Here is a 25,814-nt window from a genome sequence, read left to right as displayed (position 1 = left end):
ATTAATCAGAAACCGATAAAATATTTAAAACCGTACTTGCGGCTGGTTGCCGTTTAAATTAACATCCGATTAAAATCAACGAAGTCTTCCATAGCTACCTAAAGGAGATGTATTTTAGTTCCAGTGCTTGTGCTCACTGAGATATTTTGCCACACCTATTCCGTCCAATTGTTATCTCGATAGTACACTGCAGTATTTCATCATCATCATCATCATCAAAAGCCACTGAACATCCACTAATGGATAAAGATCGCCCCTACATTTTTTCCGCCATTATGGTCTTCAGATGGATGTTGCTGCTACCTGTTTTCTAGTCATCTATCAACCTTCCATTAAACTGTCTCTTCCATGAACATACTTGATCTATCTGCTATCCATCTGCCTATCTACTTGTCCAGTACATCTCCAGTTGCGTTACGGTCATAAATATTTCATCACTTCAATCTACTGTCTGACCTATTTATTCCTTTTCCTGTTTTTCCCCGTAATTCTCAACCGTTACTTATCAATTTCATACTGCGATACCTTCATTCTACGAGTACAAAACGCTTTTACACAGAAAGGCTATGTCTTACTGCCGCAATAAAAAATGATACACTGTGTGTAAAATTACCGTTTAATAATCAGCGAAAGTTTAGTTTTGGTAACTCTATTTAACTTATTTAAAAGTGCACTAGGCCATTTCAACTCAATTTTTTCTTCCTTTCCATACATTCGCAGTAGTCACCTGTATAAGAACTCATCGGCTGATACCACTGCTAGGGTGTTCATTTGTTTTATTTTCTTTGTGAGTTTTGGCCATTAATTTTTTTAGTCCTATTTTAATGAATTTTCAGGTTTACTTTGTACCTTGTTCTATTAAATATTCTATTAAATATTTCCAGTAATCGCAAAAGTATGTCACCAGCAAAATGAACAGGTATTACTTCTTCCCCAGTTGAAGAATTTAACAATGTATTAGCCAGCTAGCAGTCACACTTCCATTGCTGTGTGCTGGTAATCGTTGTATAAATCAAGCACAGTGTTATAATATAAAGCACGTCGGTGATAAACTGTTCTTTTTTTCTGTAATCGTTTGTGCCGCTAACTTGCTACTTGGATGGTGGTTGTAATGATAATGTCCCTGTCGCAACAGCTTGCATTATCAGGTTCTGGCAGAGGGAAAGGCTTGTCGTTGGCAGATACTAAAGGATACACTGCAGAAGCGAGAGCAGGTGTTCCTTATCTAGCCTGCATTCTCGTTGCTCCGCAGTATCATATTGTGGTGACTATGTTAATTCATAAATGTTGTTGTTCCACTCACTGTAAAATTTAACAAGTTTTCATTGAACTTTTATGTGTTAGACAGAAGTGGAAAGAGGAAAATGTACCTCAGCCTAGTGACAGAGGCTAGAAGAAATAAAAATTTTCTAAACGAGGTTTGCTTTACATCAACAAATGATGATGAAGAGACGCCGTCCGCGCGGGATTAGCCGAGCGGTCTCAGGCGCTGCAGTCATGGACAGTGCGGCTGGTCCCGGCGGGCATGGGTGTGTGTCTTTGTCCTTAGGATAATTTAGGTTAAGTAGTGTGTAAGCTTAGGGACTGATGACCTTAGCAGTTAAGTCCTATAAGATTTCACACACATTTGAACATTTTTGAAGAGACACCACATTGGATCTGGTATCTCAAAGTTTTAGCAGCAGAGTGTATACTTCTATATTAACACACCACTTAAAGACAGTAATTTAAACTTCATTGTTAATGCTGGCGATTTCTTTAGCAGGAAGTTAAGTGAGTCAAAGCTACAAACATTTATCTTCTCTAGGCATTTGTCAATAATAAATTATTTTTTCCTAACATCATTATGTGTTATATGTATATTTTCTAACTAAAAAATTCGCACATCCTCCCAAGACAGTCAATTTCACCGGCTGCTGTAGATTTGGTGAATATTATTATCAGCGAGCGGAGTGGCAAATTGCAATCACGTCATGCCTTTGCATAAAACATCAATCCATGATTCAGTACATAGCTGAGCATCTAAATACACAATTAATAAAAAATTAAAAGGAAATAGATTTTGGTTGCAGTTCGATGATACCACAGTAAAAAATAAGGGTGTATACTTGACTTTTGAGCTCTTTATATGGTACTACCACTTTGGAGGACATTCTCTTTTGTAAAAGTAACATTGTATGTACGATGCTTCAAGACTTGTTAGACATACTGAACATTTGAAAGTTTGAAAATAATTTGGAATGGATAAAGTATTGATGGTGGTTGTTTAATGTCTGACTCTTATGAAGACTGCAGGCCCTTATTGAAACAAAGCTCAAAATTCAGTGTGGACTTCTTAGATCACGCACAGAGAAACACTCACATAAAAACATTTGAGTCGTTCACTGAGTCTGTTCCTATAACTTTTGCTGAATTCAGTAAACTACTTAAACACTGAGTGAGTGAAAGTAGGGTTTTTAAAAAAGCATGTGGGAGTATGGGAGTCGAACACATACATACTCATATCGACTTTCTCTCCTCAAGACAGTTTGAAAAAGGTGCCACAGTGCACGATTCATATAAACATGACGTTACTGACAAGGCAGCGCAAAACTGACTGACTCTCCTGTCCTAGTATGTATTGCAGATACCCTGAAAAAACAACTGGAGTTGACAAATAAATGGGAAAAAATTGAATGAAAGGTCACATGTTTAGTGAAATGATTTATGTAAATGTAAGAAATAAAACACATTACAGAAACATTTGAGTAGCCTTTCAGTGATGCTGGAAATCATGTACAGCAAATGAGACTGCGCGGTGTATATAACCCACCAGACAAATATCCTCTGGTATTCTCCTATAATTCCAGGATTCTAAGTTAAAATTAAAGTTTAAAATCTCAACCGTCACCTTATCTGCTGTCTTGATTTCGATTTATAGGCGCGTCAAATGTTTCTCTAATCTATTTTATTTCTTACTTTTAGACAAATAGTTTTACAAAACCGAAACACTGTACAGTTCATTTTTGAAAGTATTTTGTTTTAGATTTTTTATTGACAGTTATAAATCGCACCAATACAACTTTTTATGCGTAAAATAACTAGGTCTTGAAGAGATGAACTTGGTGAGACTTCATTTATTTCAGACAAAAATACGTTGTGTAATTTCTAGAGAGCCACGTTTTCACCAAACATTTGACCAAAAACAAGAGAAATGCATACTGGTCATTCAGTCAAACTACAGTTGGTTTGTGTTAGTACAATGTATAGCAACGAAGAGGATGTAGAAATGCACTCACTGATAACGAATATAAGTTAGCAGAACAGTAATTCCAGTAATGTTTCATTAGTACCGTCTGGTAAACAAAACAGAAGTGTAGAGAGTATCAGACGAGTCGTATGGTTGGACTGAAGAGTTTCTAGCAAACGAAACACAGCTTGTCGTTTTCAATGGAGAGAAATTTTCAGACGTAAAAGTAACTTCAGGAGTACCTCCAACGGAGTGTTATAGGACCATTCCATTTTAACAATATATATCAGTGACCTACTGGATAACGTCGGAAGTTCCATGACGCTTTTCGCGAATGATGCTGTTGTATACAGAGAAGTCACAATGCTAGAAAAATGTAGCGAAATGAAGAAGACATGTTATTGTGATTCCACAATTGTAGAAAAATCACTGGAAGTAGTTACTTCCATAAAACACGTACGTGCATGCTTACGGAGCGATTTTAGGTCGAAAGATCAGATGAAACTAATATCAGGTAAGGCATATTCCAGAGAGATTCATTGGAAGAATCCTCAGGAAATGAAGCACACCCATAAAGAAGGAAACTTTCAGAACCTCGTTCGATCAATACCTGAAAATCGCTCGGCAGTCACGGATCTGAACCAGATAAGATTGGTAGTAGAGGAAATAGAGGCCATTCAAGAAAGGGCAGCACGTTTCTTTACAGCTTCATTCAGTAAGCGCGAAAGTGTCATGGAGATACTCAGGTAACTCTAGCGGCAGAGAGGCAGTGCAAGAGGGGCGTTCTGCATCACGGCGTGATTTACTATTAAAGTTCCGAGGGCATACGTATCTAGAACACTCAGTCCTACATATATCTTGCGAAAAGACCACTAAGGTAAAATCAGAGAGATTAAAGCTCACGGAGGCCACCGGCAACTGTTCTTCCCGCATGCAGTTCGCGAGTGGAACAGGGAAAGGTGGAAGTGAGAGCGAGACACAAACTCCTCTCCGCCATATATCGTAATGTGGCTTGCTAACTGTAGATGTAGACGTTACACTGAAGAGCGAAAGAAACTGGAACAGCTGCCCTTGCGAGCACGCAGAATTGTCGTAACACGACATGGCATGGACTCGACTAATGTCTGAAGTAGTGCTGGAGGAATTGACACCATGAATCCTGCAGGACTGTCCATAAATCCGTAAGACTGCGAGAGGGTGGAGATCTCTTCTGAACGCACGTTTCAGGGCATCACAAACTTGCCAAATAATGTTCATGTTTGGGGAGTTTAGTGACCAACGGAAGTGTTGAAACTCCTAATAGTGATTCTTGAGCTACTCTGTAGCTATTCTGGACGTGTTAGGCGTCGCATTGTCCTGCTAGAATTACCCAAGTCAGTCGGAGTGCACAGTGGACATGAATGGATGCAGGGGATCAGACGGGATGCTTACGTACGAGTCATCTGTCACATTCGTATCTAGACGTATCAGGGGTCGCATATCACTCCACTGCACAAGTCCCAAACCATTACAAAGCCTCCATCAGCTTGAACAGTCCCCTGCTCACATGCAGGATCCATGAATTCACGAGGTTGTCTCCATATCCGTAAATGTCCATTCGTTCGAAAGAGTTTGGAACGAGACTTGTCCGACCAGGCAACGTGTATCCAGTCCAGTCGAATATCGGTGTTGAAGGGCGCAGGCGAGCCGTAGAGCTTAGAGTCCTGCTGTCATCAAGTCTACACGGATGAGCCTTCGGCTCTAAAAGCTCATATCGATGATGTTTCGTTGAAGGGTTCGCAAAGTGACACTTGTTGATGGCCCAGTAGTGTGTAGCAGTTTGTGGAAGGGTTGCACTTCTGTCACGTTCAACGATTCTGTTCAGTCGTCCTTTGTCTCGTTCTTGCTGGATCTTTTTCTGGGAGCAGCGATGTCGGAGATTTGACATTTTACAGCATTCCTGATATTCAAGGTACACTCGTGAAATGGTCGTGCAGGAAAATCCACACTTCATCGCTACCTCGGAGATGCTGTGTTCCATCGCTCGTGCGCCGACCATAACAGCACGTTCAGGCTCACTTAAATCTTGATAAGCTGCCGTTGTAGCAGCAGTAACCGATCTAACAACTGCGTCAGACACTTGTTGTCTTATATAGGCGTTCCCGATCGCAGCGCTGTATTGTGCCTGTTCACATCTCTCTGTATTTCAAATGGTTCAAATGGCTCTGATCACTATGGGACTTAACATCTGTTCGGTGTGCGGCGGCGGTGGGGTGGGTGGACTGCTGTGGCCTGTTGTGGGGTTGTGAACCACTCAGGGCTACGGTGGGAACAAGCCTCTCCGTCGTTTCCATTTACGACGCCTTTACTCGGCTGATCACCCGAGAAGATTTCATGAATGGAATACGCCGAGAAAGTCTCAAATCACATTTAACATACCTCTACGGGGAGGATATCCATCGCAGCTACCAGATGCTACAGAAACTACGACTCAAGACGGGCAAGCTGCTTAGCAGACTGGCCTTCTTACAACGGTGTCGAGATAAAGAAGTGTTGCCGAAATTTGCCAACTTGCGACACCCTGTTAGCACAACAAGATCCAGACGCATACTACAACGAGCCGGTGCGGCCCTGGTGCGCGAACACATACGGGTCACCAGGCAGGAGTTAGATAAGAACGCAAGGATGCTGCTTACTCAACACCTTCGGTTGGCATCCTATCTCCCACCACACACATGGGAGTGGATCGACGGAAACACATATGCAAGCAGTGAGATCCACAAGAGAAAAGCCACGGAAAAACAATGTGGCAAGTTCACCAGACTGTCTGGAGCCCGGCAACATGCCGACCACACAACCAATGCCAAGACTGTCATCAATCTGGCAGGCAAAGAACTGGACGAGACCACAATATCAGTGCTGTCGAGAGGACTTAACTTTGCTCCAGCACCCAGGACACTACCTAAGCGAGACATTATCAGCAGCATCGAGCAAGCCGTGCGCGGCCTCCCTACGGAGGCAGCTGAGGAAGTTAGGAGAGAGACGTGCAGGGTCCTGGAGAAGGCAAAAATGCCCAAGAACAACATAACGTCTGCTGAATGGAAGGCTCTTAAGGCCCTACGTGAGGATGAGGACACTGTCGTTCTAGCTGCTGACAAAGGCAATGCCACGGTGATACTGAAGAAAGAAGATTATTGGCAGAAGATAAACTCACTGCTACAAGATACTGCCTACAAGCAACTGGACAAGGACACGACAGCTTCCGTGACTCGCAAGACCATCGCCTTGCTCAATGACTCTGGACTGGAAAAGGACGTCATCAGGAAGCTGTACCCCAGAGCACCGGCACCACCACGGCTATATGGGCTCCCTAAGATCCACAAAGACGGAGTTCCATTGCGACCCATAGTGAGCACCATCAACTCACCGACATATGGTTTAGCCAAGTACCTAGCACAGCTGCTCAAACCGATCGTGGGTCACTGTGAGCACCATGTCAAGAACTCGGCGGAGTTTGTGAAGGTACTACAAGGCTTTCGCCTGGATAAAGAAGATCTTCTTGTCAGCTTTGACGTCACCTCACTCTTCACACGAGTACCGCTGGAAGACTCCCTAGCGCTGCTCGAAACACGCTTTAGTGAGGACACAATAAAGCTGTTCCGGCATGTGTTAACAAACACCTACTTTAAGTGTGGAGGCAAATTTTATGAACAAGTGGATGGTGTAGCCATGGGGTCCCCCTTAGCTCCAGGCATCGCTAATCTTTACATGGAGCACTTTGAAGACATAGCCCTGGACACCGCCCCATTGAAACCTAAAGCCTTCTACAGATATGTGGATGACACTTTTGTCGTGTGGCCACATGGCAGAGAGAACCTGCAAGACTTCCTGCGACATCTCAACAGCATACACAGCAACATACAATTCACCATGGAGGTGGAAGAAAACGGAAGCTTGCCCTTCCTTGACATTCTAATCAAGAGGCACCCTGATGGCACCTTGGGTCACGCTGTGTATAGGAAGAAGACACATACGGATTTATACCTCCATGCACAGAGTTGCCACCACCCAGCACAACGCAACTCAGTGCTTAACACACTTGTGCACAGGGCCAAGTCTATCTGTGATGATGACAGCCTACCTGCAGAGTTACAACACCTAAGGAAGACCTTCCGCAGCAACGGTTATAATGAGACGCAAATCTCGCGTGCCCTACACAAGAGCAGGAAGGTAGACACACCAGAAGAAGAAGATGAGACCAGATGCCTGGCATTTCTACCATACGCGGGACCGCCAACAGCTAAGATTGCCCGCATTCTGGAGAAACACAACATCAAGACAATTTTTCATGCCCCAAGTAAAATTAAGGACATACTTGGCTCAGTCAAAGACCACCTAGGACTGCAGACTCCGGGCGTATACAGTATTGAATGTGAATGTGGTATGAAATACATCGGACAAACGCAGCGCTGCATCACGCAGAGGCGCTCGGAACACATTAGAAATGTACGCCTTGGTCAGACAGAAAAATCGGCGGTAGCGGAACATAGCCTTAACGAAGGACACACCTTCCTCTTTGAGGGTACGAAGAAGCTGTGTGACGCTAAAGGATTTTGGGATTCAGTTTTCAAAGAGGCTGTAGAAATTCGGTTGAACAGCAACCTGATCAATCGAGACACTGGTTTCCAACTCAGTACAGCGTGGAATCCCGCAATAACTAAAATTAGAAGAGAACGCTCCGGCACGAAGACGGTAGCGGCCACAGACGTATTAGGAACCGGCAGGGACTCGACGTCCGGTCCGCGCCGCGAACCCCCCACCACTGGCGCGGCGGCCGATTCCGCAGGTACCTGATTGGTCGGCGCCCGGAATCAGTCACTGGTCCAGGAGCCTTTATAGGACCGCGCAACACAGCATCTCAACACTTCGCTTGAAGATGATGGGTACGAAACCCTTCGAAACGTTGCGAGAAGACGACGCCTTTACTCGGCTGATCACCCGAGAAGATTTCACGAATGGAATACGCCGAGAAAGTCTCAAATCACATTTAACATACCTCTACGGGGAGGATATCCATCGCAGCTACCAGATGCTACAGAAACTACGACTCAAGACGGGCAAGCTGCTTAGCAGACTGGCCTTCTTACAACGGTGTCGAGATAAAGAAGTGTTGCCGAAATTTGCCAACTTGCGACACCCTGTTAGCACAACAAGATCCAGACGCATACTACAACGAGCCGGTGTGGCCCTGGTGCGCGAACACATACGGGTCACCAGGCAGGAGTTAGATAAGAACGCAAGGATGCTGCTTACTCAACACCTTCGGTTGGCATCCTATCTCCCACCACACACATGGGAGTGGATCGACGGAAACACATATGCAAGCAGTGAGATCCACAAGAGAAAAGCCACGGAAAAACAATGTGGCAAGTTCACCAGACTGTCTGGAGCCCGGCAACATGCCGACCACACAACCAATGCCAAGACTGTCATCAATCTGGCAGGCAAAGAACTGGACGAGACCACAATATCAGTGCTGTCGAGAGGACTTAACTTTGCTCCAGCACCCAGGACACTACCTAAGCGAGACATTATCAGCAGCATCGAGCAAGCCGTGCGCGGCCTCCCTACGGAGGCAGCTGAGGAAGTTAGGAGAGAGACGTGCAGGGTCCTGGAGAAGGCAAAAATGCCCAAGAACAACATAACGTCTGCTGAATGGAAGGCTCTTAAGGCCCTACGTGAGGATGAGGACACTGTCGTTCTAGCTGCTGACAAAGGCAATGCCACGGTGATACTGAAGAAAGAAGATTATTGGCAGAAGATAAACTCACTGCTACAAGATACTGCCTACAAGCAACTGGACAAGGACACGACAGCTTCCGTGACTCGCAAGACCATCGCCTTGCTCAATGACTCTGGACTGGAAAAGGACGTCATCAGGAAGCTGTACCCCAGAGCACCGGCACCACCACGGCTATATGGGCTCCCTAAGATCCACAAAGACGGAGTTCCATTGCGACCCATAGTGAGCACCATCAACTCACCGACATATGGTTTAGCCAAGTACCTAGCACAGCTGCTCAAACCGATCGTGGGTCACTGTGAGCACCATGTCAAGAACTCGGCGGAGTTTGTGAAGGTACTACAAGGCTATCGCCTGGATAAAGAAGATCTTCTTGTCAGCTTTGACGTCACCTCACTCTTCACACGAGTACCGCTGGAAGACTCCCTAGCGCTGCTCGAAACACGCTTTAGTGAGGACACAATAAAGCTGTTCCGGCATGTGTTAACAAACACCTACTTTAAGTGTGGAGGCAAATTTTATGAACAAGTGGATGGTGTAGCCATGGGGTCCCCCTTAGCTCCAGGCATCGCTAATCTTTACATGGAGCACTTTGAAGACATAGCCCTGGACACCGCCCCATTGAAACCTAAAGCCTTCTACAGATATGTGGATGACACTTTTGTCGTGTGGCCACATGGCAGAGAGAACCTGCAAGACTTCCTGCGACATCTCAACAGCATACACAGCAACATACAATTCACCATGGAGGTGGAAGAAAACGGAAGCTTGCCCTTCCTTGACATTCTAATCAAGAGGCACCCTGATGGCACCTTGGGTCACGCTGTGTATAGGAAGAAGACACATACGGATTTATACCTCCATGCACAGAGTTGCCACCACCCAGCACAACGCAACTCAGTGCTTAACACACTTGTGCACAGGGCCAAGTCTATCTGTGATGATGACAGCCTACCTGCAGAGTTACAACACCTAAGGAAGACCTTCCGCAGCAACGGTTATAATGAGACGCAAATCTCGCGTGCCCTACACAAGAGCAGGAAGGTAGACACACCAGAAGAAGAAGATGAGACCAGATGCCTGGCATTTCTACCATACGCGGGACCGCCAACAGCTAAGATTGCCCGCATTCTGGAGAAACACAACATCAAGACAATTTTTCATGCCCCAAGTAAAATTAAGGACATACTTGGCTCAGTCAAAGACCACCTAGGACTGCAGACTCCGGGCGTATACAGTATTGAATGTGAATGTGGTACGAAATACATCGGACAAACGCAGCGCTGCATCACGCAGAGGCGCTCGGAACACATTAGAAATGTACGCCTTGGTCAGACAGAAAAATCGGCGGTAGCGGAACATAGCCTTAACGAAGGACACACCTTCCTCTTTGAGGGTACGAAGAAGCTGTGTGACGCTAAAGGATTTTGGGATTCAGTTTTCAAAGAGGCTGTAGAAATTCGGTTGAACAGCAACCTGATCAATCGAGACACTGGTTTCCAACTCAGTACAGCGTGGAATCCCGCAATAACTAAAATTAGAAGAGAACGCTCCGGCACGAAGACGGTAGCGGCCACAGACGTATTAGGAACCGGCAGGGACTCGACGCCCGGTCCGCGCCGCGAACCCCCCACCACTGGCGCGGCGGCCGATTCCGCAGGTACCTGATTGGTCGGCGCCCGGAATCAGTCACTGGTCCAGGAGCCTTTATAGGACCGCGCAACACAGCATCTCAACACTTCGCTTGAAGATGATGGGTACGAAACCCTTCGAAACGTTGCGAGAAGACGACGCCTTTACTCGGCTGATCACCCGAGAAGATTTCATGAATGTTTTCAAGATATTTCTGGGTGTGCACACCGGTTTCTTCGGTAGGACGAGAAGTCTAACGTCAACAACATTGAACGTCTTGGACGTATTTCACATACCCGAATCTAGTTGCCTGTTTGGTGCAATAGTTGTGCGAGCCCTCGACATGTCTGGTTGTTGCCCCAAATACCCGACGTCCCAAATCCACTCCCTGAATTGGTCCCATGGACAAGTCTCACTGTAGCACCACACTATCAAGCAATTGTCAAACTATGTAGTGGTAGCGTATCGGTCCTATCACCTTCTTTCCAATTCGTAGGGTGTAGTGTTCTATGAACGTCTTATGTTACGAGTTTTCTGGTACCGCCTGCAAAGCAGCGTCACGTTGCCACCACTACGGCTATCTCTCATAAATTATAACTTCGACTCGCAACTAAATGAACAACGTAATCACTTCGAACACTGCTTTTTCGTAGCCTCAACATTCCTAATATAATTAACAGCATTTATACCTCTCTGAAAATCAACTGGGCAAGCTTACTTCTTCCGAATCGTTCAGTGGATAGACTAGAAGGTCGTTGCGAAACAAAGTTATGAACTTCACTTTTTACGTTCAACTATCGCTCTGACAGATGATTCCCACTACAGTGCAGTGACAGCATACAACATTAGATCAGAATCAATAATCTACATTTATACTCCGCGAGCCACCCAACGGTGTGTGGCGGAGGGCACTTTACGCGCCATTGTCATTACCGCCCTTTCCTGTTCCAGTCGCGTATGGTTCGCGGGAAGTACGACTGTCTGAAAGCCTCCGTGCGCGGTCGAATCTCTCTAATTTTACATTCGTGATCTCCTCGGGAGGTATAAGTAGGGGGAAGCAATATATTCGATACCTCATCCAGAAACGCACCCTCTCGAAACATGGCGAGCAAGCTATACCGCGATGCAGAGCGCCTCTCTTGCAGAGTCTGCCACTTGAGTTTGCTAAACATCTCCGTAACGCTATCACGCATAGCAAATAACCCTGTGACGAAACGCGCCGCTCTTCTTTGGATCTTCTCTATCTCCTCCGTCAACCCGATCTGCTACGGATCCCACACTGATGAACAATACTCAAGTATAGGTCGAACGAGTGTTTTGTAAGCCACCTCCTTTGTTGATGGACTACATTTCACCTTGCGACCAATCATTCTGAAAAAATATTTACTATTTTCTGATAATGGTCGCCACGTCCTCAAGTTATGAATACTGGAAAAACTAGCTTGTTTATTGAGTACAGTTATTGAATGTAGTATTTCATTAGTGTTATTAGTGTTTGTTGTACCAAGATGAATGAATGTATGCCAACACAAGTCAAGCAAAAACTGACACAATGCAACGCATCGAACTTGTGAGGCTCCTTTTCTTATATTAATGCACAATAACGTCATTGCTTGAGACTACGGAACTTACTTATCCGAAACAAGTAAGTTTGAAATAAAATTTAAGACAAATGAAATATGTGCTTGAAATTGAAATGTGGACCTTCATTAATTTTTACAGCTGGTATATTGAATCAAAACACATCTCACAGCTATCTCTTACGCAATACTAAAGAATAAATTGCCTTCTGTTTGCCTTGTTCCACACAGTGCAGGTGAGGACGTGGCACTACGGTACTCCTGAATGTCTCTCACGTTTATAATAATTTGGGTCGGCCGAAGTGCCATAATGACTACCACTGATTAGCATAGGACGATGTACCGGCGGAAGTAAAGCTGTGAGGACGAGTCGTGAGTTGTGCTTGGGTAGCTCAGTTGGTAGAGCATTTTCCCGCGAAAAGAAAAGGTCCCGAGTTCGAGTCTTGGTCCAGCACACAGTTTTAAGCTGCCAGGAAGTTTCAATTTTCCTCTTGTTACGTTCGAAATATTCTTGTGACCCTGTAGGTCTGCATTTCGACATGACTTTACTGTTGTGTTTCGTACAGGAAGGTGAACACTTTTTGCGACCGAAATGGTCGTAATAAAATATAAGTAATGATTGGGCCTTGAAAGTTATGAAACATTTTTATAATCCGCCATGGGCCGTATGAAGGACACTGAAGAGCCAAATAAACTGGTACACCTGCCTAATATCGTGGGGCCGCCATGATTACGCAGAAGTGCCGCAACACGAAGTGGTATGGACTCGACTAATGTCTGAAGTAGTGTTGCAGGGAATGGACACGATGTATCCAGTAGGGCTATTCATTAATCCGTAAGAGTGCGAGGGGTTGGAGATCTCTTCTAGACAGCACGTTGCAAGGCAGATGCGCTCAATAAACCTCAAGTGTGGGGAGTTTGGTGGCCAGCGGAAGTGTTTAAGGTCAGAAGAGTTTTGGTCGATTCACTCTGTAGAAATTGTGGACGTGTGGGATGCCGCGTTATCCTGCTCGAATTGCCATAGTCCGTCCGAATGCACAATGGACTTGAATGGATGCAGGTGATCTGACAGGATGCTTACGTACGTGTCAACTGTCAGAGTCGTATCTAGACGTATCAGGAGTTCCAAACACTCCAGCTGCACACGCCCCATACCATTAATTCAGCCTCCAGCAGCTTGAATAGTCCCCTGCTGACATGCAGTGCCCATGGGTTCATGAGCTTGTCTCCATACCTGTACACGTCCATCCTCTCTATACAGTTTGAATTGAGACTCGTAGGACGAGGCAACATGATTCCACTCAACAACAGTTCCAGGCAAGGCGTAAAGCTTTGTGTCGTGCAGTCATGAAGGGCACACGAGTGGGCCTTCGGCCCCGAAAGATCGTATCGATGATGTTTCGTTGAATGGTTCGCACGCTGACACTTGTTGATGGTCCAGCATGGAAATCTGTGGCAATTTGCGGAAGGATTGCACTTCTGTCACGCTGGATGATTCTCTTCAGTCGTCATTGGTCCCGTTCTTGCAGGATCTTTTTCGGGCCAGAGCCATGTCGGAGATTTGATATTTTACCGGATTCCTGATATTCACGATGTTATTGTTTTTGTTGTGGTCTTCAGTTCTGAGACTGGTTTGATGCAGCTCTCCTTGCCTCTCTATCCTGTGCAAGCTTCTTCATCTCCCAGTACTTACTGCAACCTACATCCTTCTGAATCTGCTTAGTGCTTTCATCTCTTGGTCTTCCTCTACGATTTTTACCCTCCACACTGCCCTCCAATGCTAAATTGTGATCTCCAGATGCCTCAGAACATGTCCTACCAACCGGTCCCTTCTTCTTGTCAAGTTGTGCCACAAACTCCTCTTCTCCCCATTTGTATTCAGTACCTCCGCATTAGTTATGTGATCTACCCATCTAATCTTCAGCATTGTTCTGTAGCACCACATTTCGAAAGCTTCTATTCTCTTCTTGTCCAAACTAGTTATCGTCCATGTTTCACTTCCATACATGGCTACACTCCATACAATAATTTTCAGGAACGACTTCCTGAGATTTAAATCTATACCCGATGTTAACAAATTTCTCTTCTTCAGAAACGCTCTCTTTGCCATGGCCAGTCTACATTTTATATCCTCTCTACTTCGACCATAATCAGTTATTTTTCTCCCCAAATAGCAAAACTCCTTTACTGCTTTAAGTGTCTCATTTCCTATTCACGATACACTCTTGAAATGGTCGTAGGGGAAAATCCCCACTTCATCGCTACCTCGGAGATGCTGTCTCTCATCGCTTGTGCGCCGACTATAGCACCACGTTCAAACTCAAATCTTGATAACCCGCCGTTGTAGCAGCAGTAGCCGATCTAACAACTGCGCCAGACACTTGCTGTCCTATGTAGGCGTTGCCGACCGTAGCGCCGTAATCGGCCTGTATTTGAATACACATGCCTATACCAGTTTCTTTAGCATCTACATCTACATCTACATACATACTCCGCAATCCACCATACGGTGCGTGACGGAGGGTACCTCGTACCACAACTAGCATCTTCTCTCCCTGTTCCACTCCCAAACAGAACGAGGGAAAAATGACTCCCTATATGCCTCTGTACGAGCCCTAATCTCTCTTATCTTTGTGGTCTTTCCGCGAAATGTAAGTTGGCGGCAGCAGAACTGTACTGCAGCCAGCCTCAAATGCTGGTTCTCTAAATTTCCTCAGTAGCGATTCACGAAAACAACGCCTCCTTTCTTCTAGAGACTGCCACCCGAGTTCCTGAAGCATTTCCGTAACACTCGCGTGATGATCAAGCCTACCAGTAACAAATCTAGCAGCCCGCCTCCGAATTGCTTGTATGTCCTCCCTCAATCCGACCTGATAGGGATCCCAAACGCTGGAGCAGTTCTCAAGAATTGGTCGTATTAGTGTTTTATAAGCGGTCTCCTTTACAGATGAACCACATCTTCCCAAAATTCTTCCCCACAACTGCCATTACATGCTTGTCCCACTTCATATCGCTCTGCAATGTTTCGCCCAAATATTTAATCGACCTGACTGTGTCAAGCGCTACACTACTAATCGAGTATTGAAACATTACGGGATTCTTTTTCCGCCGGCCGGTGTTGCCGAGCGGTTCTAGGCGCTTCAGTCCAGAACCGCGCGACTGCTATTGTCGCAGGTTCGAATCCTGCCTCAGACATGGATGTGTGTGATGTCCTTAGGTTAGTTCGGTTTAAGTAGTTCTAAGTTCTAGGGGACTGATGACCTCAGATGTTAAGTCCCATAGTGCTCAGAGCCATTTGAACCATTCTTTTTCCTATTCATCTGCATCAAGTTACATTTATCTATATTTAGAGTTAGCTGCCATTCTGTACACCAATCACAAATCCTGTCCAAGTCATCTTGTATCCTCCTACAGTCACTCAACGACGACACCTTCCCGTACACCACAGCATCATCAGCAAACATGTAAGGTGTCAGGCAAATCCAACACCTTCCATGAAAGCCCTGACATGATAAGCAAATCCAGTAGTATGTCACATAGCTCAGAATAAATCGAGACATTAAATTAACCAAAGTAATACGAGTAATGAGTGAGCAAATGGAATACCACAGACTAACACAAGAATGCCTAAATGCATGTCATACCTTCCCACCGTGAGACAGACGCAGTTCTGAGGGGAGAAACGAGAACAGAAGCCGAGAGTAGAACCGTGTTAAGCGAGAAGGCCCTACGATAAGGGACGGACACCCACGTCGCCAGCTAACCGCTACGACTACACCACCCGCAAGTTTTTAGCCTGAGACTTTTTCGCGTCTCTGTTACGTTAGGACCACCCCCCAGCCCATGTTAAAAGCTAGAGCCCTCCAGAAGAACAGTATAGATCTTACGATACCGCTAAAAGGGCCACACCGGCTGCAAGTTTTAGCGTGAGACTTTTTCGCGTCTCTGTTACGTTGCAAACTTTAGAAACATTGCCCCACCACGGAAAGTATAACGTTTCTCATTGGATAGACAGAATTTTTGTAGGTGGAGCTTAAGGTTAACATTGAGACCCCGATTGGTCAGATGAAAACACAGCCAGATAGTTTTTTTAAACCAACTTCGGTAAATTGTAGTAAGGAGAAGTTAGGAATGAGTTGCTTCCGAGACAGCGAGGTGAGCGGAGCTGCGCCGGCCGCCGCCCCATGACGAACACCGACAAGGTAATGAACGCACGCGATGCCGCATTTTTGAGCGCATAAGGCTTCACTCAGAACTGCAGAAGTCTCATCTGTTACATCCCCTTTTTACGTAATACTAGTGTCGATCGTCAATTAAAACTCATGGTGTTCACATTTGCCACTTGAAGTAAAAATCTGAAACGCGACGATTTTTCTGTTATATAGTTATTGAGAAGCCACATCAGCCACTGTAATTTACGACAAGTTAGATAAGTAATTAAAGATAATTGAGGGTCACTGTAGACCATTTTGATAGTTTTCTCTCTTGTGAAACTTAATTTAAACCTGGATTATAAATGTGATATGGCATAGGTCATCCTTCGATCCATTGTAGAACTTGGAAACGCATTCAGGGAATATTCGTTCACATTTTTGTTGAACGCAGTTGGTTTTTACCATCCTGTATTAAAACATTTCCTTTTATCAATAGTGCAATTTATAAACAATGTTTTGTGAGTAGAATAAAATTTCCAATGTTAAACTTAACTGCTTTTTCGACGTTATTTTAACAGCTAACTAAAAATAGGAAAGCCTTGAACCCCTTCCACTAAATTTAGTTAGTATTAAGATTCTTTTACAGGGAGTGCAGTGGAGCTGACGCTGAAATCATTAAGTATTTGGTTATATCATCGCTAGTCTCACTGAACTCCTCTGAATTCTACATGTCATGTGTGGTCTGGCGTCTCCTTACCACCAACAGGTCCCAGGTTCAAACTAGTCGATTCCCTAAAAAAACACGCTCAGAGCGTCGTTGCGCGAAAGTGGTAGGGAGACACAATATAGAACAAACAGACACCACGCAGAATGCTTAGAAACAGCCGCACATTGCTATCCACCCTAGCACTTCAGTGTAACAGTGTTCCCGTTTTTTTTTTGTTTTTTTTTACTAAAAGTGGACATACCTCGTCCTTTCACCAATGTCTTCAGTTTGGTAGAGCTCGTCGATTACGCGATGTGTTGCCTGCTGCAGGCTGTCGGCGGTGGACCGGAGCCGTCTGTCGGTGTCTGAGGTGGTGCACCGGGTGCGCGTGGAGGTGACGGAGACTGGCACCGAGGCGGTGGCGGCTACTGTGGCCTGGGTGACGCGCACCACGCACCCCACGGTCCGCGCCGACCGGCCCTTCCTGTTCGCCATCCAGCACCTGCCCTCCAGGGCGCTCCTCTTCTGGGGCACCGTCGTCCGTCCTTAGGCGAAACGCGCCAGCGCCGCCACAGTGGGAGCGGGCTGCAGCTGCCGAGCGGCGTGACCGGACCTGGCCGGACCGTAACGTGTGCGGCGAGGCGGTCGTCGAATTTGGACTTCTCTTACTGTCGTAATGGGCTGGAGTAAAGAAACGAGAACAATAATAGAAGGATGCCATAAGAACTTACAGCTGTTTTTATCATTTTCTGTTACCGACTGTAACTGTACGTGTTTCCAAACTTAAGTTCATTTAAAACACATAATATTTAATGCAGAAGAAACAAATTTTCAAACTGCCATCATGTTGCTTTATTAAATATTTTATTTATGAAATATCACATATTTAACATTTTTTACTCCCTGTAGTCTTGTATAATAGGATATTTGTTTTCTACAGGAACTCGAATTGAAGACCGGATTTTTTTTTTTCAGAATAACATTAAAACTGGTTGGCGGCTATTTTTCAGTCCTACTAAGTTTGCTGAGGCAGTAGCCACATTTAAAATCATTTCTGCTTCTTAATTTTCAAGCTGGAAGAATTTTTATATCAAGACTTAAGTTTGATTAATTTTACTTTTATTTAAGAGCTTGGAACTTCAATTCTAACGTTGATTTTTCACAATCATTACTAATATCAGCAGACAATAGTTTACTTCCCACAAGAACAGGTGTGTTTACAGTTTAAAACTATTGCATCGTTTCAAGAGCATAGATGTTTTGTTTCCACAGTACTGAACACTTCTTCGGAGCCATACAGTTCCACACGAGCCTCCCTAGCTGAGTGGTCAGCGCGACTGACTGCGACGCGGAGGCCTAGGGTTCGATTCCCGTTACTGCCAAAGATCTTTCTTTGGTGGAAGGACTGGAACAGGATGTACCCAGCACCCTGATGCAAACTGATGACGATGATGTCCCATACTCCGAGGAGCGTAGGGGATGATGCCGTACTAGGCAACGTCGTAGTGGAGGTGGTTTGCCATTGCCTTCCTCCGACCGTAATGGGCATGAATGATGGTGATGAAGACGACATTGGCCGGCCGAAGTGGGCGAGCGGTTCTAGGCGCTACAGTCTGGAACCGCGCGACCGCTACGGTTGCAGGTTCGAATTCTGCCTCGGGCATGGATGTGTGTGATGATCTTAGGTTAGTTAGGTTTCAGTAGTTCTAAGTTCTAGGGGACTGATGACCTCAGAAGTTAAGTCCCACAGTGCTCAGAGCCATTTGAACCATTTTTGATGAAGATAACACGACAACACCCAGTCATCTCAAGGCAGGAAAATTCCCTGACCCCGCTGGAAATCGAACCCTGGTCCTCGTGAACGGACTAGTGGTGGATCCTGGTCGCGAATATTGACAACGGCAGTGATAGTGCTGTGCTGACACTTTGCACATCCACGCCGCATTCAATGACGCCATTGCCGAAGGATGATACTGTGGTCGGTTGGTACCGATGAGTCCACCATTGCCACCAATGAGCCCACCTGGCCTTATGGACAGGACTTTATGTACACCAGAGAAAAATTGTAAAGCAAATAATGGCATCAAAATCCTCCAAAGAGACTACGCCGATTAAGAGCCTAGTTGGCGAGGGCTGCTGCTGGTTTAAAGGATGGGTAAGCACTAAAAAAATTAAAATGATGTATAAGGGATAAATGGAAGATCACAAATCTAAAGATTCACAATTCAATGCTTAGTCGCTCCTTGGTTTTTTTATGTCATTGCTTGTTTGGAGTCTGGCATTCATTGGTAAACCTCAAAAATCCCAAGTTACGCCGCTGATACAAATCCGTTGGCTGGATAATTCAGTGATTTTTAACCGACTTGTCCGAGGAAGTAGCTCCAATAATAGAGTGCCTAGAAGCAGTAAAACTTTCTTCTGCATTATGAACAGTTTTATTTTCAGAGGGCAAGAGACACACACTTGAGTGTACACCTCCTGCTGTGATTCAAACGCCATCACTGAAACACAAGTGTTAAAAACGTGGCCTTACCACGGAGTATTTAAAATTCCACAAACGACGTCGATGACACCTGAGTTGGTACTTAAATGTGCCATCAGAGATCTACACTGAGGTGGCAAAAGGAATGGGATACCTCCGAAAATCGAGCCGAGCCTCCTTTTGTCCCGTGTAGTGCAGCAACCGAACGTGACGTTGATTCACCAAGTCGTTGGGAGTCCCCTGCAGAAACACTGAGACATGCTAACTCTATAGCCGTTCATAATTGTCTATGCAGGATTTTGTGTACGAAATGACCTTTCGATTATGTCCCATTGTAACCTCCCTCTACTAATTGGCATATCCTGCTTGCGATATAAAATATGACGATTGTAGGAGGTCCGAGCAGATGTAATTTCGATGTATTGCTCGTGCGCTGCCTGCGATATGCAAGGTATAAGAGAATCGCTGATCAGAGAGCAGTGTTGACTGAGTAGGAACTGTGTAGCTGCAGCAGTAAGTTGTTGCTAGTCTGGAGTCTGCTCTGGTCTGGTATGGCGTATCGTGTTGGCTGGCCGGTCGCGGTGCAGCGATGCCGGAGCCTGAGTATTATTGTATAAGGTAAAAAGCAGCCTAGCGCATATGTAGTAATGTTATGTGAACTCCCATGTAAATCTTTTAAAAATCTCCTAATAATAATCTTTGTCATATAAAGTAATTTTCTAACAAGCATTCATTTCAATTTAAAGAATTTACTAATTTCTCCAATCCATGATCATTCCGATTGTTGCAAAAGAAAAATCAGTTGCTTCCTTTCATATATGACAAATCTATCGGCCAGCTTTGCACAGAGCTGTGCCGGAAAAAGTTATTGTAAGAGCAGATAGTTGACGACTTTAATGAGGTAAGAATTTTTGCTTTTTTATTCGGAATGATCTTACAGGGCCATGACGCAGCACTGCTGTCGTTCAAAATTTACCAGGGTACTGAATTTATTTTTTTATTACGAGGTTTAGGAATCTTCTGTTTCGAGCTTACATTAAATGGGAAACAAATTTTGTGTGGAGGTTAAATGTGAATGAATTTCTGTAGGGAGGTTATAAATGGGAACCAATTTTGTTCTGAGGTTACACAAAAAATAGAATCATATTATTGTTATTATTTTATTAGTTTTTGTGGGGAGGTTACACTAAAATTAGAATCGCTATCCATAATATTTATTATTTTTATTATTTTTTGTGGGGAGGTTATACGGTGGATCGTGTGTATACCCAATGGAATTTTTCTAATTGTATAAGGCTATCTTTCCCGAAGAAGTAATACCGATAAGTAGGGGGAAAGTGTACAACCGATCTTTCTGATAGAAAAGTCTATTAAAAATAAAATGGTAATTAAACCGAAAAGGGCTACAATTTGGAAAAATGAAAGTTATTCTGTGCATTCATTCACGAACAACACTGAACAGAAAAGGGGTACCACTGATCATGAATCCAAAAGTTACACTAATGAACGAAAAGGAAATAATTACGGTCGCGAGCCCACTAGGGCGACTTACATCCAAAATCCTGTAGAAGATGATGGGAAAGAAAAACATTTATTATTAAACACTGACATGGCAACTGAAGGTTGTCACATTTTTTGACACTAATTTTAAGTGAGTATGTAGTGATAAAGAAAACTGAGAAGTCACTTTTACGTTAAGTTTGTCATTAAATTTTGAAAAAGGCAATCGAGTAATTGTTTGAAAATATGCATTTAAACTGTATGTTAGTACTGAACTTCGTTACGTGAACAATGACTTTCAGAGACCTCAACATAACGTCATCAAAGAAATTTACAGAAAGGCAAGCACTTTTTACTTTGCAGTTACTTAGTTTTCAAATGGGATTTCGTATTATTGTCTGAACAACTGAGCCTTTTCTACTGACTTGAACAGAATTAAATACTAGAATATGTACCAAATCAAACAGCCATGTGCTCCAAGCTGTACGTAAAATAAATAAAACTTCCGCACTCTTAACTTGTGCATTTTCTTTAGATTTGGATTTTTTTCAGTGATAGATTCTCAAACTTCGGTTAGCATATAAGGAAAAAAGGGAACAAGGGAGGCAATGAGGACACAGTCGCCCTGAAATTAACTGATTATTATTTAAATAAAGTTCATTAATCAAATCACATTCAGTTGTGCTGCTGGGTTAGCCGTTAAAACTTTCTGCCAATGAACAGTCTTACTTCAGTGCTGTGCGTGCGACGAAACTCGGAGCCGACGACGTATCTGTGTTGCTGGAACTCCTGCTGTTGTTGAAGACGGTAGCATATCATGGAGCCACGGCTATTTATAGGAACGGGCAATCGTAATTAATAATCCGCTGTCCTTCCTCCTGCTACTAGTCATCTGGCCGGCGCGCGTACATGATGGCGCCGAAAATGGTACTCTCTATTGCGAGAGCGTTAACACCACACTTGCGCACACTACAAGCGCTGGAACCCGTCTCCCTCTCCGCGTGCTCTGCGCAACAAACCCCTACCCAAAGATTTTACAACGCACAAGCACTGCTATTATCGTTGCTAGTCGATGCAAATAATAATTCCTTTGGCTTTTTCCCAGAGCTTATAAGTTTCACAGTAAAACACAGCTAAATACAATGAAACGTCAACAGACCTCTACCTAAATGTACACATACAGTGAAGCCATGTCCTTACATATTAAAAGAAAGCATTTAAATTACAAATATTTACTTACAGTTAAAAAAATTATATATCGGTAGCAGGCGCCATGCATCCTGCATTTTCGGTGTTACGCCATGGCTCTCGATGCCATGTTTATGCCTGCAGCAGCTTTCATTTCTGAACGTCGCGACTCCATCCCGTCGTCCGACTCTCAACCACACCCGAACAAAAGAGATCAGGAATCGGCCAAACACTTTACTCAACTCAGATTTTAAGATTTTTACGCGCCGCCTCGCGATGTACCTCAGACGAGTCCTGCACTAGGTCCTGTGGCCTGTACAGACGTCTTTGGGCGGACCAACGCTGTGTGATTACAGAAACGTCATCGCCATTGCAACAGTCTGCGGACTGCAGGGAGCCACGATTTCGGTCGATTTCGATCAGGCACGTTCCTCGCGAAGTGATGGAACGGATGGTTTTCCCAACTCCCTTCGTTGTCTTAATAATGCGCCTACTTCGTGACGCTTCGTATAGGGTGATGGTCAATGGACGACTGACGACACCAATATCGATCGCACGGTCAGTCCGACGGGCTTGTCATGTATGCCATCAGACTAGAACCATTTATTTGCGGCTTGCAACGACATTTATCAGGAATCGCCCTGAGACGATACACATTCAAATTCCGCGCCTTTTCTTCATCCTACATACCAATGAGGAGGTTCAGGAGGCAACACGATGGATTGAACAATACGGGAGCAGTGTGGGTAGCGACATGAACGTCGCCAAATACTGCGCGATGGCCATTGGAAGGGCACTCTCTGATGAGAGTGCTGATCCGTTCACAATGATGGAGGCTCTGCGGTGTCCAGGAATCGTTTTTACTCGAAACATCTGTCGCAGCATGGATCTCAATTTCCGCGTCTTCTTCAGAAACCAGGACGAGCGTTCGACGTCGGTTACTGAGAGCAATGTACATTCTACAAAATGTTGCAGTTTATTAGCATTTACATGACATCCCGCATAATACACATTGCACAAATTTTACCTATCTTTACACTGAAGGCTCGTCGAACCCAAGCGGCCTTCAGTACTGATCCCAAATTCAAGGTCAAGTATGACACCCTCACACTTCCCAAGCGAAGAGGGGTCTCGCCCTGGTCATTGCATGCGGGTGCTACAGCTCTTTACGGGTGCACGATCTCGAAGCTATGGAATGACAGCTTCAACAGTGTCACTGGATTTTCGGTCTATGAAATCGCACCTACTTCATGTCAACCGCTGATCGCCCTGGCTCACATTGCACCAGCGCTATCACATATCAAACTTTTTCTTCAGGAATAATCGTACTCGGGCTACCACTATGCTAGATATTTATCGTCCTGGAAATGCTGTCGGACAACGTCACCCACAGGATAGGTGGTCGGGGATGTGGCTCGCAGATCATCAGCCGTACTTTACCACGGAAACGAGCGCCACGTGGTACGTGCTCGTTACTGGTAAATACCCGACGCGACACAAACTCCGTGTCATCGCCCTGGCGGACAGCCCTCTCTGCCTGAGGTGTAATATGGATAACACAGACGAACACCGGCGCGGCGGTGGACGTATGGTTACTTCTTCAGCATATGCTGTCCCTTTACCTCTGGGCACCGACGTACATGACCGTCCCCAGTATGCTCTGTCCGGATGAGGCGCATTTTCCACCATCAAAGATGGCTGGCTGGTTGGTTGATTCGGGGGAGGTGATGAAACAGCAAGGTCATCGGTCTCATCGCATTATGGAAGGATGGGGAAGGGAGTCGGTCATACCCTTTCGTAGGAACCATCCCGACATTTACTTGAAGCGACGTAGGAAAATCACGGAAAACCTAAATCAGGTTCGCCGGACGCGGGTTTTGCTTCACCTCGCTCATTGTCAAAGATACATACGGTCGCGTGGGTAAACCGAGCGATCGCTGATTCGTTTTCGCACGCAAGGAGCATCTGTATATTATTTTTCTTCCCACTTCCTTTGTTAAATAAAGAAGTTCTCTTTTTAAGCTGTATAACTAAAAGAAGACCCACACAAAATTGTTTGCTTAGTGACCTATATTATGTAATTTCTAGACAATGGATTAATGTTAATTTTAGAGGAAGTGCTGTTTCATGTAAGAATTTTGATTGTTAGGTTCATATACATAAATTTGTTTCGTTATCAGCATTCCTAACTGAAGTATCACATTTTGGAGGCGCCCGCTCGAGTAAAGCGGGAAATATGAGTTCAAATGCCGACCAGGCAAAAATTTTCAGTGTCGGCATTCCATTATTCAGCTGATGGTTGTCTTATTACTATGGTAATATATTCTCTAACTCTGAATTCCTTCTCACTTGCAAAACAGGGTACCAGCTGTGAACTGCGAATTTTCAGTGCTTTGTCTCTGAAGTGTGATCTGGATGTATCTTGTGATCTAAGAGCTGGTAAACACCGTAAATGATATGCATGCAGTAATTACTCCTTGGCTTCAAGGATTGTCTTTTACTCGTTGTAACAAGCGGTCTTCATTTTCGCCGGACGAACCGCCCATCTGCACCGATGCCTTGCCTTGCTACACATCTTCCCTTGTTTCAAGTCAGCGCAGAAACCTGACGTCCTTTGTCTTTTCAGGTGGAACACAGTATTCAGATGTCGTTCAGCGTACGTGACACGTATCTACCGATTTGTGTCGTTGGCTGAACCGCAGCTCATGTGGTTCACGCGCCACGGAATCCCTGATCTTCTTCTGAAGCCACTACATTCTGAAAACGGTGTGTACGAATGCTTGACGTAGGGGGACTATGTGCAATACATGCGCTGTAATTAATGAGCCGTGTACTTCAACAACAAGACACCTAACACCACTGAGTACTGACCATTCTCGACCCAAGTAAAATGTGCCGTATTTCAAAAAGTGTTTGTTTCTGACCATACCTTTCAAGCATCCATATATATCTTGAACAGTAACAGTCATATACCTCTTTCTTGATGTACACCCGACGGTATTTTCGCTTCTTACGATATCTGACGTCTTGAGTTTTGTTAGCTGTGGAGGCTTCATTCCAGAATGTAATGTCCCCCTTCATATTCAATGACTTGTCCTCAGATTGTCATTGGTCATTGTTTTCAAGTGAGCTATATGGAAATGCACATCCACATATGACAGTATGAGTTGCTGTTTATCTTGATGTTGGCTTCGTTGTCTTTCTTGGAGACACAATAACGTCCACAGGTTTTCTTCTGGTACGAAGGAAATTAACTTACGAAAGGATTATGAAAGTTGAGTAATTATTTGGACATAATTTCTTATACGAATTTTAATTTTTGTGAACGAAGATATCGACACCTGCTGGTATCGTACGATTCCTAATGTATCATTGGCTCGATTGCTTTCCAAGGCGCATACCTGTTCCTTTATTTCCTAACACGAATTTTGCTTACTAGGCAACGAGGCAGAACTGTATCGAGGGATTCTTGGATGTCAAGAAACATGACCTCACCCTGGGTTCTAATACTAATGCATTAAACAGAAAAAGGAACGTAGTTAAACAAAAAACATAGAATAT

General features: G+C 44.6%; 1 protein-coding gene across 1 annotated transcript in view; it reads left to right on the top strand.

Annotated features, from left to right (window-relative positions):
• The window catches only part of LOC126234230 (leukocyte elastase inhibitor-like), a 76,121-nt gene extending 58,162 nt beyond the window's left edge, over positions 1 to 17,959 (top strand). Inside the window, exon 5 of the mRNA XM_049942918.1 lies at positions 17,414 to 17,959. Coding sequence (XP_049798875.1) covers positions 17,414 to 17,633 — 220 coding nt within the window. The 3' untranslated portion in view covers positions 17,634 to 17,959. The remainder of the gene's footprint in view (positions 1 to 17,413) is intronic.
• The last annotated feature ends 7,855 nt before the right edge of the window (positions 17,960 to 25,814 follow it).

The sequence above is a fragment of the Schistocerca nitens genome, chromosome 2 (assembly GCF_023898315.1).
Source record: "Schistocerca nitens isolate TAMUIC-IGC-003100 chromosome 2, iqSchNite1.1, whole genome shotgun sequence".
In the NCBI taxonomy this organism is placed as follows: domain Eukaryota; kingdom Metazoa; phylum Arthropoda; class Insecta; order Orthoptera; family Acrididae; genus Schistocerca; species Schistocerca nitens.
Note: the sequence above shows the minus strand (reverse complement) of the source record. Positions and strands in the feature narration are given on the sequence as shown.